Source organism: Miscanthus floridulus, chromosome 11 (genome assembly GCF_019320115.1).
Source record: "Miscanthus floridulus cultivar M001 chromosome 11, ASM1932011v1, whole genome shotgun sequence".
Lineage (NCBI taxonomy): Eukaryota > Viridiplantae > Streptophyta > Magnoliopsida > Poales > Poaceae > Miscanthus > Miscanthus floridulus.
This window is the reverse complement of record NC_089590.1, coordinates 79,571,796-79,587,716: the sequence shown is the minus strand read 5'-3', so window position 1 is coordinate 79,587,716 and position 15,921 is coordinate 79,571,796. Positions and strand designations below refer to the sequence as shown.

The 15,921-nt window shown below is 52.4% G+C and overlaps 2 protein-coding genes across 2 annotated transcripts; one reads left to right on the top strand and one right to left on the bottom strand.

Moving 5' to 3' along the window:
- Positions 1 to 1,864: 1,864 nt before the first annotated feature.
- LOC136493531 (uncharacterized) lies at positions 1,865 to 3,804 on the bottom strand. Its single transcript, XM_066489630.1, has one exon. It carries the CDS (start codon positions 3,743 to 3,745, stop codon positions 2,282 to 2,284), a length of 1,464 nt encoding a protein of 487 aa, XP_066345727.1. The 5' UTR covers positions 3,746 to 3,804; the 3' UTR covers positions 1,865 to 2,281.
- Positions 3,805 to 4,316: 512 nt separating this feature from the next.
- Positions 4,317 to 14,872, top strand: LOC136491327 (SUMO-conjugating enzyme SCE1-like). Its single transcript, XM_066487595.1, has 5 exons — positions 4,317 to 4,469; positions 4,569 to 4,652; positions 13,946 to 14,092; positions 14,348 to 14,461; positions 14,566 to 14,872. The coding sequence occupies exons 1-5, from the start codon at positions 4,398 to 4,400 to the stop codon at positions 14,626 to 14,628; spliced, it is 480 nt and encodes a 159-aa protein (XP_066343692.1). The 5' UTR covers positions 4,317 to 4,397; the 3' UTR covers positions 14,629 to 14,872.
- Positions 14,873 to 15,921: the final 1,049 nt, after the last annotated feature.

Below are 15,921 nucleotides of genomic sequence, written 5' to 3'. Positions count from 1 at the left end.
ATCTTTTTCTTGAAAGGAGAGAGAATATAAAGAACAGTTTATACATGTATAAAAGATGAGATGATATCTAAAAGTCAGGTAGCTAGCTTTTACTATCGGAGGTGCCCTTAGTTTTTTTTTGCACTACAATCATCACTAAATTAGTCAGACTTGGAGCCATGGCCATTTGAGCCTAGTGTTGCAATTGCAATGCCATCGATATCAGTGGTCATATATACTTGTCATTGAGCTTGTCTTGTTCGTTGATATTGCGTCTGTCTCGGTCATAATGCTTCACTGCTTTTCTATTTTTTCATGATCTTCTTCGGTCATCTTCCATTAAATGCATGTGTGTAATGGACTTATACATTGACTAAATATGTTTTGTCTTCTTTTGTTGATATTTAGCTTCATTTTTTCTATAAAAATAGTAGATGCAAGATGTAGAAAACCATGATTGGCAGTGTATGTAATTTATAAATAAGTACAAGGGTATTTTGAGTTATTTTTACCATGATGGCAGTAGCAATTTATAAATAGGTATAGAGATATTTTGTGTTATTTTTTCGTAGTGCCATTGATGCATGACTTTATTTTTTCCTTTAATTAGCATGATAATTTATAGGCCTTATTAAGAGCAAGTAGAACATTTTTCCCTTAGCCAGATACTAAAATAACATATGCTCAAACCAAGATCCAGTCGAACTTTTAAAGCTTTGATCATCAATTTCAAAATATAGGCTCAATAGAAGAGGTTTACTTTCATGATTCGTACGTTCATTGCACACTCCAGGTTTGTAACCACAACAACAACAACAACAACAACAACAAAGCCTTTAAGTCCCAAACAAGTTGGGGTAGGCTAGAGTTGAAACCCAACAAAAGCAATCAAGGTTCAAGGTTCAGGCACGTGAATAGCTGTCTTCCAAGCACTCCTATCTAAGGCTAAGTCTTTGGGTATATTCCATCCTTTCATATCCTAATAATAAAAGGTGCGGTTAAAGTTGTTTCTAAACACCATTAGAAAAAGGTCTGTTTTTACGGAAAAAATGTAGCCATAAGGTTGCTTCTAAATAACAATAGCCCGTTCGGATCCTTGAATTCGTTCTAATAAATTATAATTTAGGCACATATTAATTAAGCTAATATGGTTATATATGGGATATATTTGTATACTGTTATTAGCTATGCAAGGAAGATGCTTATATGTTGCATTTCTACTATAGGAAGCAAGTTGAAGAGAGTGGTATAAGTTGCGGAGTAGAAACAAGTTGAAGAGAGTGGTATAAGTTGCGGAGTAGAAATATGGCATGGTGATCCATAGAAACGATTTTCATCTCTTACCTTATGAATTTGAGATAGACTTATACGTGAACTTTGAAAAATTGTGGAATCTCAAATTCCAAGCCAAATAGCCTAATCTATTAAGTAGATTCCAATTCCTCCAAAACGAAGGGATCCAAATGGCTCCAAGATCATTTTAGAAGAAAAACAGTAGAAAGTTGCTAGCCTAATCTCAAATGCAGGGATGCCCTCTGTCGATCAAATTGTTTTCCCATTTCCTATATCCGCCAAGATTCAGTCAACTCTGTAGCAGCACTAGTTCTATTTGAATTTTAAAAAAACTCTAAATTCACTTGATTTCGCTGGCTTGAAAGTTCTGGCTGGAAGCACCTGAAATCCACTTCGGCAAAGCATTTCATGCACTGACCTTTGATTGACATTTGTGATTTGAAACTGGAGCAAATGAAGGGGTTTGTATTGCCCATGAGATGCAGTCACAAGTCTAGTTACATTTACATAACACTATAATAGCATTGCTCGCTTACCATCACAACTTCCTTGTTAACTACACACCAACATGCCAAGAAAATCAGCCCCTGCCGCCCTATTCATACACCTGAAGAAAATCTGGATACAAAAGAAACAAATATATGCTTGTTTAAAAAATACATTAGTAGTACTAATATGGCGGAACAAGATCATAAGAATCATTCATATACCAGAGTAGTGTATAGTCAGCCAACAATTCAATACCGAAAAATCATTCATGTGATACATCATGGGTGGCAGAACTTGAAACTCAAATGCCTACAAGTTTCATCATGCTACGTAGGAAACTACATGAAGAAGGATCATAAACATGATCAATGCCCAGCTAAAGTTGGCAAATCAGACTCATCCTCACACCATTTGACATGGCAGAACAAACAAAGAGCCTTCCTCTGCGATTTATGTGCTATATGCACAGCCGATCCTATCAACTAAAACACCTGCAACAACCGTTTACACCACAACCAGATCATTCCCGTGGTTTGACAGCTTCGATGTGCAGCAACTCGGGAGGCAATGATGCAGGATCAAGTTCCCAGCAATCCCCAGGAGGCAGAGCCGATCCCTCGCCCTTGGGCACCTTCCTGGCCGGTATCTGATGCGAAAGCACCCCAAGATCATCCTTCTGAAGGAAGTGTACAGCATGGCTTCCGATGTCCCGTCGTGTGAAGATGCTCCTGAAGCCTTCCACCTTCTCCAGGTACCCGAAGCTGGCACCATACCGCTCATCGTAACCACTGAGCATCACCACAATGTCATACTTTGTCCTCGCCGCATCGCCCTCCTCGCCACCATGGAGCGCCCAAACCGAGGCCTTCCTGGGATAAACCTGGTACACCTCCCTCGCCGCCCTCTCGCAGGCCAGAAGGTGGGAGAAGACGTTCACTGAATCCACGGTCTCTGCTCTCCCAACCTTGAACTGCCCGCATGGCTTCCCCTCCTCGCCATCCAGCCACCGTATCTGCACTCTGAATTGGGTACCTCGCTGCACCCCATCCACCAGCGCATACTGGCGTGGCATGCCGTCGGCGTCGGCGTACAAAGCCCAGAGTTGGCCTCTCTTGAAGCACCTCTCGCCGCGGTCGGCGTCGAAGTTGTAGAAGTCAGAGTCCTCCACGGCCATCAGGTCCGAATGGTTGTTCTCCGCCTCAGCCTCCTCGCCGTCCTCCTGTTCCTCTTCATCATCATCATCATCCACCACCACCAAGTCTCGGGAAGAGCTCTCCGAAGCCTTTGCGCCCCTCCTCTTCTTGGCGAGCTGGAGCTGCATCTCGGCGAGCGTCATTTCCAGCTTCTCCGTATTGGGCTTCTTGGCCGCCGCCGGCCGCCGAGGCGCAGGCGCAGGCGCAAGGGCAGGGGGTTCGGCCTCCGGCGGAGGCGGGACCTCAACGGCGAGGAAGGTACGGCGGCAGGAGGGGCAGATGAGGCGGTATCCCACATACTTGCGCTCGAACTCGTGGAGGAGGCGGCATCCGGCGCAGGCGGTCCAGAAAGTCCCGGGGGGCGGGGCGGTGAGCGCCTCGTAGGCCTCGGTGGCGCGGCCGAGAGCCTCCTCGGCGGAGGCGGAGGAGGAGGGGTAGGCGGCGGCGTAGTCGGGGCCGACGCGGAGGGACTTGACGAGCGACTTGAAGTGGCGGCGGAGCTCGGAGGCGGAGAGCGGCGAGGCGTCGGGGTCGTCGGGCTCGGGCAGCAGGAGCGCGGCGTGGTGGGAGGAGGCGTCGGCGAGGAGCACGTTGGCGGCGGTGGCCACCGCCGAGGCGCGCGGGCAGGACGGGTACAGGCGGGAGGCGCGGAGGGCGTGCCTGCGCGCGGCCCGGAGCCGGCCCGCGGAGAGCTCCGACTCGGCCAGCGAAAGGAGGTGCTCGGCCTCGGCCGCGGATTCGGGCCCCGGCGCCGCGGCGGCGCGCGGGGCGGGAGGTTCGCCGGCGGCCATCGGTGGGGACGGGCGCCGGCCGGGGGGTTTGGTGGGTGGGTTGTTCTGTGAGACGAATGGGCTTTTCGGTGTTTGGGGTTTTGGGCCTTGATCAAAACAGTGAGTTTCTTACCTCCTGCCTGTTAACATGGGCCTAGGAGCTTTTAAAACAAAGAAATATGTTTTCCTCCCTGATATACGAAACCAGTGTTTTTGCACCCTGAACGATTTTGACGGTGATTTTGCTGATGTGGCAAAACATCAGATGAGATAAATCACACTAAGTTGAAAAATGCAAGGAGGAAAATCAGATAAACGTATCCAAAAAATCATTTATTTTTTTAAATTTTATCCAAATATATTTTTACTTGGAAAAAATAATGCAATTAAAAATTCTAAAATCTATTTTATACTCAAAATTCATATAAATTTTGTTTTTGCTCGGAAAGTTATGAAATTTTGGGTAGTTTAAATGGGTAGTCCAAGTTTGAACAAAATCCTGAAACCTTGCTAGAGACTTCAGAAAATTAGTGATGATGTCAGCCTGACATTGTAGCCGCTGTTGCTTCAAGCTGAAGCCAAACCCAGAGCCCGGGAGCCGAACCCATCCACTGACATCCCCGCTCGCGCGATAAGCCCCAAAATTTTAGAGCGCAACGCTAGGTCGGGTGGGATGGCATCTGGTGGCATCGCCCGCGGCCGACTGGCCGAGGAGCGCAAATCGTGGCGCAAGAGCCACCCCTATGTGCGCGCCACCGATCTGAGCTTCTGCTTCGCCGCGCCTGTACTAGTTCCTTGCCGTTATTAATCTTTGGGGCGTTTGTTCTTTGTTTGATTCCTTCAGGGGTTCGTGGCGAAGCCGGAGACGCTGCCGGATGGGTCCGTGAACCTCATGGTCTGGAAGTGCGTCATCCCCGGCAAAGAGGGCGTAAGCCAAAACTCACTCCCTAGTCCCCATCCTAGATCTTCTCTGCTCCTTGTGTTTGGCAATATCAGGATACACACGACACGAGGTTTGTTATATTTTTTCGGATTGTTGCGTTGCATATGGTTCCATTTTTCTCCTACCTGAAATGAGGACAACGATATGTCTAGTAAAGGTAGAATGCTTTTGAGTATTCCTGAGCTGGTCTGCCTTTTTTTTCTAGTTGTTTTTTCATAGATTGATCCAGAACCCTAGCTTCTGGACTGCGCCGCACCCTTGCAACCACTGCATGTGGAGCATTTGTACTGTTAATTGTTGGCAGATGAATATGAGGAGCATAATCGTGCAAGCATGTTCATGCTGCAGTCTTATTAGTGTTCTGGAGTAACTAGATGTTCATGCTGCATAGTCCTATTAGTGTTCTGGAGTAACTAGATGGAGTATATATTTATGTTTCATTATTTGGGACCAAATGTCTTCTTTCCAGTTGGTTACAAGTGCCACTGTATTCTGATTGTACAATGGAGGCCCTCTTTGGAGGACTCGTCCTAAGGTTCAGCTTCAACATTGTTGGGCTACTGTGTGTGCTGTAGCAGTACCTTTACCAGAGAAGTCAGGTCTTTTGGGTCTGCTTCCTAATTGATTTACTATGTCTTCATAGAAAAAAGAACTATTTCAACGTGTTCTTCCAAAACAGAAACATGCAAAGGGTATAACATGACAAGATTTCCGTTTTTCGAATTCCTAGACTTACACAAGTTAGAATCTCGAATCTCATTAGATTCTGGCTTCCATATGATAATGTATCTCTGTATCTTTGATTCAAAGAAACTCTTTGTCTGGAACCGTAGGTTATCAAGTCATTCATTGATCATGTTTTATTTTTAAGGAGGTCGATTGTGTTATGGACAGGAAATTCAGAAGTAAGTATCATTGGCGCTGGAATAGAAAGGAGTTGGATTTTCCTAGTTCAGCAGCCAAATCAGATTCGGCTAGAACAATGACTCACTAATATAGGCATACTGCTATTCTTAGTATGTTTGGGTTGGTATCTCTATTTCCAATTTTGTCTTCTTTTCCAGATTATCTAGTCATCCTTTTATATAAAGATAGTGATAGTACTCCCTCCATCCGCAAAAGGTGCAACTATGGGATTTGTGCAAGTCAAACTAGCTTAATTTTGACCAAGGCCATCCGTTTGCGGATGGAAAGCTGTGCTCATGCGCAACTGGACGCCCGCCATCTTGAAGATGTCGCGCCAAACGTGCCCGGTGAACACGGGGTCCCGGTCGCTGATGATGGACAGCGGAAACCCGTGAAGGCGAACGATGCCGTCAAAGAAGGCACGAGCGACGGACGTAGCAGTGTAGGGGTGGCCGAGCGCGATGAAGTGGGCGTACTTGGAGAAGCGATCCACCACCGTGAGGATGACCGACTTGCCCGCAACCTTGGGCAAGCCCTCGATGAAGTCCAGCGAGATATCCGCCCACACTTGGGTGGGGACGTCGAGGGGCTGCAGCAAGCCCGCGGGCTGAACCGTCTCCGTCTTATTGCGCTGGCATGTGGTGCAAGAACGCACCAGGTCCTGCACCAACACACGATCACGGGGGATGTAGAAATCTGCACGGAGTCGGTGTAGCGTCTTCTGGGTGCCCTCATGGCCAGCTGAGTGAGCCAAGAGGAGCACTTGCTGGCGCAAGTCCCCTTGGTCCGGCACGTAGACGCAGGAGCCATGGAGCAGAAGGCCGTCAGCCAGGCGCCATGGGGCCGCCAGCTCCCCCGCCTGGAGTTGCGCCAGCAGTTGCTGGGCGTCAGGCGCGGCTGCTGTTGCCCGCCGGATGGCGTCCAGAAGGTCGAAGGATGGTCCCGACACGGGGAGGGCTGCCGCCGCCGCGGCCACCAGGACGGCTGCCCCCCCATCTGCCAAGTCCCGGCGAGAGAGAGCGTCTGCCACGATGTTCAAGCGGCCCGGACGGTACTCTACCGAGAAGTCGAAACCAAATAGCTTGCTGATCCATTGATGCTGCGGGACTGTAGACAATCGTTGATCAAGTAAAAATTTCAAGCTGTAATGGTCAGTGCGAACCAAAAAGTGGCGCCCCCACAAATATGGACGCCAATGACGAACGGCCTGAACCAAGCCGATCAACTCCCGCTCGTAGGCCGCCAGGTTGATATGACGGGCCGCGAAGGGACGGCTGAAGTAGGTGAGGGGCCCGACGCCCTGGTGGAGGACGGCGCCGAACCCTGCGCCCGACGCGTCGCAGTCGACCATGAAGGGCTTAGTAAAGTCTGGCATCTGAAGAACAGGTCCTGTGGTCAAAGCGCGCTTGAGCGCCTCGAATGCCCCCGAAGCATCGTCGTCCCACACAAACGCGTCCCGCCACAAGAGACGCGTGAGTGGGGCGGCGATGATGCCGAAGTCCTGAATGAATTTCCGGTAGTAGCCCGCGAGGCCGAGGAAACCACGCAGGCCGCGGGCAGAGCGCGGCAGGGGCCACGCAGCCACGGCGGCGACCTTGTCAGCGTCCATGGCGACGCTGCCCTCGGAGATCACGTGGCCCAGGTAGGCCACCGACGACGCGCCAAACGAGCACTTGGATCGTTTCAAGTGAAGGTGGTGTACCCGAAGCGCGTGGAGGACGATGTTGACATGCTGCAAGTGCTCGGCCCATGATGGACTATAAATTAATATATCATCAAAAAATACCAGCACAAACCGCCGCAGGTAAGGCCGAAGGACGTCATTCATCAGCGCCTGGAAGGTTGCTGGGGCATTGGAGAGCCCAAATGGCATCACTAGAAACTCGAAGTGGCCCTGATGGGTGCGGAAAGTCGTCTTGGCGATGTCCTCCGGGTGCATGCGCACCTGATGATAGCCGGAACGAAGGTCAAGCTTGGTGAAGAAACGAGCCCCATGGAGCTCATCTAGCGACTCGTCAACCACCGGAATCGGAAATTTGTCCTTGGAGGTCTTGGCGTTGAGGGAGCGGTAGTCGATGCAGAAGCGCCACGACTTGTCCGCCTTGTGTACCAGCAGGACCGGCGCGGAGAACGGCGAAGTGCTCGGCCGAATGATCCCTTGGGCAAGCATCGCTGCACATTGGCGCTCGAGCTCGTCCTTCTGCAGCTGCGGGTATCGGTATGGCTGCACCGCCACTGGGGCCGTCCCGGGCAGCAGGTGGATGCGGTGGTCGTAGGGGCGCGCCGGAGGGAGCCCAGTAGGCTCGTCGAAGATGTCACCGTGCTGCGCCAACAGGCGATCCAGGAGAGGTGGCCGCGGGTCAGTCGTGACCGCGGTCACCACCTACTGTGGGGAGGGCGTCTGAGGGCCGGGCACGCCCTGCCAGGTGACGCGGCGGCCCTCCCTCCAGAACGCCATGGTAAGGGCGTCGCAGTCCCACAACACGGGGCCCAACGTGCGAATGAAGTCGAAGCCGATGATGAAGTCGAAGGCGCCCAGGTTGAGGCCAACACACGTGATGGTGAAGTCCTCGTCGCCGATGCGGACGGGCACGTTCCGAGCAATGCCCTCGCACGCCACGTGCTCACCATTGGCGACCGTGACATGGAGGTGGTCACCACCAGCTGGAGACAGGCCCAAACGGCGCAGCACAGCCCCTTGGACAAAATTATGAGTGGAGCCGGTGTCGAGGAGGGCGAGGAAACTCTCGTCTTTGACGGTGACGGGGAGCAGCATGGCGTTGGGCGGGCGGATTCCTGCAACAGCATGGAGAGAAACGACAAGGGCGTTAGCAGCGTCTGCTGCATCGCCGGCCACACCTTGGCCGACCGGCTCGTCTGGAAAGGCGGCTGCGTCGGCGTCTGCAGCTTTCACCTCCCCGGCTTCCTCGTCGACGAAGTCCGTAGACTCTAGGTAAAACAGCCGGGGGCACACATGGCCCCGGACATAGGGCTCGTCGCAGTTGAAGCACAGCCCTTGACGGCGGCGCTCCAACTGTTCCGCCGGCGTGAGGCGACGGAACTGACGCACGGGAGGGGCGCCCTGCCCGCCCGCGGGGCCAGCGCCCGGCTGAGCTGGAGCCCCCGCTGCTGGTGGCGGGGCACGCGGGGGCAGGCCGGGCACCCCGCGGGGGTGGCGCCGTGGGCATGGCCGCCGCCCGACGCTCGAAAGCCCGTGCCAAGTACATGGCCGTCTGGATGTCCTGGGGATCGCGCATCTCCACATCCACCTGAATGTACTCGGGAAGGCCCCCGACGAAGAGATCGGCCTTTTGTTTGGCCGAGACGCCACGTGCATGGCAGGACACCGCCTGAAAGCGGTCGGCGAACTCCTGGACCGTAGATTGGAACGGCAAGCGCCCCAACTCCGCCAGCCGAGTACCGCGAACTGGCGGTCCGAAGCGTTGGCGGCACAGCTCGACGAAGCGCTCCCAAGAAGGCATGCCCTCATCCTGCTCGAGGGCATAGTACCAGGTTTGCGCCAGGCCCCGGAGGTGGTACGACGCAATCCACGTTCTGTCGGAGGCCGGCCATCGTTGGCCCCGGAAGAATTGCTCGCAGCGGTTGAGCCAATTCAGGGGGTCTTCCGAGCCGTCGTAGGTTGCGAACTCGAGGCGATGCGTCTTGGGCGGCAAGCGGTCGAGACCGCTCCCCATGGCCTGCGGAGGGCGCTCGTAGGGACCCTCCTGGTCGGCCGCAGGTGGCACGGCCGCGTAGGCCGCCACGGAGGCTGGTGTCGTGGAACAGCGTCCCGTCCACGCCGCCGTACAGGGTCCCTGCTGCATAGGGTCCCCCATGGGCGACCGTCGATGGAGCCTGAGGGATGGTGGACCGAGGCGGCGCCGAGGAGTATAGCGGCGCGGTCATGGAGTGGTGCGCCGCCGAGGATCCAAGGGCCCAAGCCGGAATCGGCGACGGCGAGTGCGGAAGTTGCAGCATATGGATCGGGACCTGGGACACCGACGGCTGAACGGAAGTCGACGGCGACGGCATGGAGTCAGTAGGCATCCCGTAGGGGTAGGTGATTTGCGGCACCGAGACGGATGAGGGCAACGGCAGCGGCGGAGGAGGATGTGACGGTTGCGGTGGTGGAACCACGTACTGGCCGCTCAGAAACGCCTTCATCATGTCCTGCAGCTCCTTCACGCCATGGCTGAGATTGACGATGGACCTCGCACGCCACGTGCTCACCATTGGCGACCGTGACATGGAGGTGGTCACCACCAGCTGGAGACAGGCCCAAACGGCGCAGCACAGCCCCTTGGACAAAATTATGAGTGGAGCCGGTGTCGAGGAGGGCGAGGAAACTCTCGTCTTTGACGGTGACGGGGAGCAGCATGGCGTTGGGCGGGCGGATTCCTGCAACAGCATGGAGAGAAACGACAAGGGCGTTAGCAGCGTCTGCTGCATCGCCGGCCACACCTTGGCCGACCGGCTCGTCTGGAAAGGCGGCTGCGTCGGCGTCTGCAGCTTTCACCTCCCCGGCTTCCTCGTCGACGAAGTCCGTAGACTCTAGGTAAAACAGCCGGGGGCACACATGGCCCCGGACATAGGGCTCGTCGCAGTTGAAGCACAGCCCTTGACGGCGGCGCTCCAACTGTTCCGCCGGCGTGAGGCGACGGAACTGACGCACGGGAGGGGCGCCCTGCCCGCCCGCGGGGCCAGCGCCCGGCTGAGCTGGAGCCCCCGCTGCTGGTGGCGGGGCACGCGGGGGCAGGCCGGGCACCCCGCGGGGGTGGCGCCGTGGGCATGGCCGCCGCCCGACGCTCGAAAGCCCGTGCCAAGTACATGGCCGTCTGGATGTCCTGGGGATCGCGCATCTCCACATCCACCTGAATGTACTCGGGAAGGCCCCCGACGAAGAGATCGGCCTTTTGTTTGGCCGAGACGCCACGTGCATGGCAGGACACCGCCTGAAAGCGGTCGGCGAACTCCTGGACCGTAGATTGGAACGGCAAGCGCCCCAACTCCGCCAGCCGAGTACCGCGAACTGGCGGTCCGAAGCGTTGGCGGCACAGCTCGACGAAGCGCTCCCAAGAAGGCATGCCCTCATCCTGCTCGAGGGCATAGTACCAGGTTTGCGCCAGGCCCCGGAGGTGGTACGACGCAATCCACGTTCTGTCGGAGGCCGGCCATCGTTGGCCCCGGAAGAATTGCTCGCAGCGGTTGAGCCAATTCAGGGGGTCTTCCGAGCCGTCGTAGGTTGCGAACTCGAGGCGATGCGTCTTGGGCGGCAAGCGGTCGAGACCGCTCCCCATGGCCTGCGGAGGGCGCTCGTAGGGACCCTCCTGGTCGGCCGCAGGTGGCACGGCCGCGTAGGCCGCCACGGAGGCTGGTGTCGTGGAACAGCGTCCCGTCCACGCCGCCGTACAGGGTCCCTGCTGCATAGGGTCCCCCATGGGCGACCGTCGATGGAGCCTGAGGGATGGTGGACCGAGGCGGCGCCGAGGAGTATAGCGGCGCGGTCATGGAGTGGTGCGCCGCCGAGGATCCAAGGGCCCAAGCCGGAATCGGCGACGGCGAGTGCGGAAGTTGCAGCATATGGATCGGGACCTGGGACACCGACGGCTGAACGGAAGTCGACGGCGACGGCATGGAGTCAGTAGGCATCCCGTAGGGGTAGGTGATTTGCGGCACCGAGACGGATGAGGGCAACGGCAGCGGCGGAGGAGGATGTGACGGTTGCGGTGGTGGAACCACGTACTGGCCGCTCAGAAACGCCTTCATCATGTCCTGCAGCTCCTTCACGCCATGGCTGAGATTGACGATGGAGGTCGTCACCTCCTCGGGCGTTAACACCCGCCGCGGCGCGACGGTGGTCGGCAAGGATTGGGAGGGCGGCACCGCCAGAACGCCCGACGTAGCAGGGGGCGCGGTGGAGGTGGTCGGCACCGGCGGGATCGCCGGCGATGGCGCGGCGGAGGAGACAGCGGGGGTGTCCATGATCGACAAGGTCTGTGATACCAAGCTGATAGGAACAGAGGTTCCTCCTCTGACCAAGCGTAGGTTGTAGCGGTGGGTGATCGGGGGTCGAGGCTTAAACCGCGATGGACCACGGCGGGGCGCCGTGATCTCGCGAAGGCAGAGGGTGGCGGCGCTACAGTACCGTCGCTACAGTGCCGCGGTACTGTTCACGAAAGGAAGAAGAGAGAAGGCGGCTAGGGTTTCTCCCGGCTCCCTGAGGAAGCCGGAAACAATAATTGTTTCTGCTTAATTTCCTCAATAGAGTTTACAGGTATTTATATGTCTCTGAATAATAATAGAAAATAACTCTAATATTATGTAAAATACGATAAATATGGGCCTTGAGCCCCCTAACCCGCCGGCATCCTCTAGCCACTGCTGGGCCTTCGCCTGGAGCACTGGATGCCGGTCATAACAATTAACATTTATATCTTCAACTAGGTTTACTACAAAAATATATTTCATAATTAATTTAGTGGTACTTATTGTGTATCATAATGGTTAGTACTTTTTTATATAACTTTGGTCAAACTTTAAATTATTTGACTCCTCGAAAAGTGATAGTTGCATCCTTTTGTGGACGGAGGGAGTATTGTTCAGGGTTACCACGTAGGGATGAAAACGGATCGGATACGGACGGATATTACCCATATTACATTTGTTTTCATATTTCTGTCCGGATTCGAATTCGAATACGGATAGTGTCAACTATGTCGGATATGATACAATTGGATATCGACATCATAAATATGCGATTTGAGTATTCGGATACGGATACGGTCTCGGATGTTGGATATCCGGACTTTGATACGGACAGATCTCAACCTCTCTAAACGGATTCGGTTTCGAATACGGTCGGAAAATATCCGTACCGTTTTCATCCCCAGTTACCAGCAAACAAGTAATACAGAAAAGGGCTTGGCCGCCAAACATGAGTTCTATCAGAGCCTCGTAGTGCGCACTTGTGATCAGGCCAATGAGACAATCTAGCATCTATTGGTTTCCTATGTATTCACACAGCAGGCCGGGTTTGAAGGGCTGATGCAATGCAGGCCCTGGTTCAGCGATGGACGCGGCCCCTTTGCGAGCATGTTGGCAAAGAGCTGCATGACGGGTGCCCAAGACGTCCATGAAAGGATTTAATTCCATGGTGCCCTCTTGGCAAGGATGGTCTAGAAACACAGGAACCGCTGCGCCTTCGATGGCCAATTGGCCATGGACCATCAGTCAGGCAGGTGCTTCAGGAGGCTGCAGATCAGGCACACCTCTGATGTTTGGATGACCAAGGGACTGAGGGAACTTCTGCAGTAGACAGAGTAGATTTGGCTGTTCCTGGCCGTGGATTCCGCTTGTGCTTGGTCTGTTTTCTATCTATTAATGGAATCATGCACAATTCTCCTGCATGTGAGAAAAAAAAAGTCAGAGCCTCGTAGTTATTTGAGACAAGCCCCGCTCTCAGTACCAGTGTGTTGCTCTCCCCAGCATTATCTCCTTCTCTGCCTCCCACACTATAGGATAGATGATTTACTAGATTTTCAGTTACTCGAGTTTAGAAAGTCAGATATTGCAGTTATTTTTTAAGAAATAAAACATATTGTAGGTTGTATCATTTAAAAAAAAAATAGTCTGAGTAGTGAATATTCAGGATATCACTGAAGTAAGAAAGTAATTGAACTATTCTTATGATGAAGAGGTACGTGTGAAGACATGCTTATTAGGTACGAAGCACTTTATCGTATATGTACCAGGCTCCCATGTGCCCACATGGAATTGCTTAGTTAATCTGAGCACTATTTGGTTGGCATATAGTATTTTTAATTGAATTTTTAGCATGACATTTGAAATGAGTTGATCTGGCAGTAATGACTAATGAGGATCCCTTATGGGAGAGAAGCATGAGTGAATCAACCGATATTCTGACATACCATAGTATTGCGGCCTGGTTTCGCTCCCTAGAACCAAATGAGATGCTTTGGCAGTCCTATTCAAGACTGGTTAGGAAAATATGCTTTGCCTTTTGAAACTGTTTACTACTTCGTTGACAACTCTGGAAAACAGTAATTTTGTAAGCTATGGCCTTTCCATGAAAGGCTAGACAGCAGTCAACGGGAATGTTTCTTAACTATAGTTTAGTTTGTTATGATCCATTTTTCGTGGTGCCGATTCATATTTTATATTCACATTTCAATAGTTCTGCGGTGCACATGCTGACTGACCAATTTTATGTTATTGACTGGTTGCATAATTTTGTCTTGTCTAATTGTTTTATCCTCCTACAGCAAATTGTCACACTCCACTCGTTCTCGATAGCCCTCCATCCCAATCATGGAACACAAGTTAAATTATGTGTTTGATCCATCTTTGTGCAGACTGACTGGGAGGGTGGATATTTCCCCTTGACTCTGCATTTTCCTGAAGATTACCCAAGCAGCCCTCCCGTCTGCAAGTTTCCAGCAGGATTCTTTCACGTCAATGTCTACCCTACCGGAGCAGTGTGCCTATCAATACTTAGCAGTGTAAGATTTTTTTTATCCACATATCTGGGGCCTGGTGCAAGCGGTAGAGTCTTACCGCCTGTGACCGGAAGGTCCCGGGTTCGAGTCGCAGTCTCCTCGCATTGCACAGGCGAGGGTAAGGCTTGCCACTGACACCCTTCCCCAGACCCCGCACAGAGCGGAAGCTCTCTGCACTGGGTACACCCTTTTTTTTATCTGTTGATTGTACCCCATGCAGTTATGATCGCATGGCCTTCATGAGTCATGTTCTTTCAGGCGTGGAAGGCTTCTGTCACGGTGAGGCAAATTCTCATAGGCATTCAAGACCTACTTGATAACCCTAACCCAGCCTCTGCTGCACAAGATATATGTTTTCGGCTCTACAAGAAGGTGTTTATGTAACTTCTTGTTTGAACTGAGATAGGCTTGGACTTTCTTAATTCTAGTTTTGATCATGCCCTTACCACTTCGCTCTTTTGTGCTGGCATTTACAGGATATGCCGAAGTACAAGGATCATGTTCGTCAGCAGGCGAAGCGCTATCCTTCAGTTGTGTAGCCAGGGGCTTACCGCGTGAAAGATTCAAGCAGCTAACCATTGCTGATTTTTGTTGGAAACTGTCGCAATTGTGCGTACTGTTCACCATAGGGGGTAAAGTCCGGTGATCCTGATAAGACGCACTTTGAGCACATCCTATGCACCTGTTATTATGACTTATGTAGTAGTTATAGAAAGGCTTTTGTTCTGCTGTGCCTGAACTGTTTCATGAAAAGTGAAAGGGATCACCATATTTCAGTCAGAATAGATCCAGCCCAAATTGGTGAAAGAGAGGCCTGAGTGGGCGGGCCTGGTGGTGCTTCCAATTATCGAACTCACAATCTTGGAGACCCACCATTCTTGGTTCCAAGTCAACAAAGCTTCCACCATTGTTAATTCTGCTTCTGTACTTGCACCGGCTCTTGAAAATGCGCTGTTTCAGTTTGGCTATCCCTCCCTGCTGGATCCAGGCTGCTAATCATACTCCTATCAATTAACAAGAGCCTGGGCCAGTCCAAGAGGACAGTGACAAACGGGTGCCATTTCGTGAGGAAGGAAACAACTGAAAGCGATTAAACACACGTACATATATGCCTTGCCCCCATTGGTGCTCTGAATTTGGATCGCGCGTGTTATGTTATTGCAGGTGAGGATCCGGTTCGGTGTATGTGGGTGGATGCTGTGTAGGAGTGCAGGACCAAGCTGTGCGCGCATGAGGGTATGATGACGGGGCGGTCGTGGTAGCCACTCGATCGCTGAATCGATGGTCCGGATCAGGACAATGTGTTTTTAAGGACTCGGAGAGATCGTTGACAAAATAAAACCAGGTTCAATGTTCAAAAGAAACACTGAAGCCATCTGGCGGTCGGATCGTAGTACAATGTTCATTAGCTTAGCTCTTCTGCAGATCTTTTCATGATTTTCATCTTGTATTGTACATGGTTCAGTCATGGTTTCCTGAACAACTAGCGAACAAAACAACGAGCCCAACATTTTATCGGACGTGTTAGAAAATGAACAGTAGCCAGCCTAGGAATCATTATCAAATCAAACACGATACGGCCGATCAGGAATTGTCCATGTTAATTTCTGTCTTCTGAAGAGGAAATGCGAGTGGGAAAGGGATGCTTCATTCTCTGGACAACCGAGCAAATTTCCTGAGGATATTGTTATATATTTTAGGCGGCCGATTCTGCCCACTTGTTCGCTTGTTGGTTTCGGCGAGAGCTTATCAGTCAGACAACAGTATTTTTCTCTCGCAACAAACCAGCACTGGCCGAGCTTATCAGCCTAGAAACCAACCAGCGAACATGC

What these genes read in the sequence shown, in the direction of transcription:
- LOC136493531 (XM_066489630.1), bottom strand. Translation starts at nt 3,745, where the DNA reads ATGGCCGCCGGCGAACCTCCCGCCCCGCGCGCCGCCGCGGCGCCGGGG.
- LOC136491327 (XM_066487595.1), top strand. Translation starts at nt 4,398, where the DNA reads ATGGCATCTGGTGGCATCGCCCGCGGCCGACTGGCCGAGGAGCGCAAA. An exon ending in GGCGCAAGAGCCACCCCTAT is followed by an intron (nt 4,470 to 4,568) that starts GTGCGCGCCACC and finishes TGATTCCTTCAG; the next exon opens with GGGTTCGTGGCGAAGCCGGA. An exon ending in GTTTTCGGCTCTACAAGAAG is followed by an intron (nt 14,462 to 14,565) that starts GTGTTTATGTAA and finishes TGGCATTTACAG; the next exon opens with GATATGCCGAAGTACAAGGA.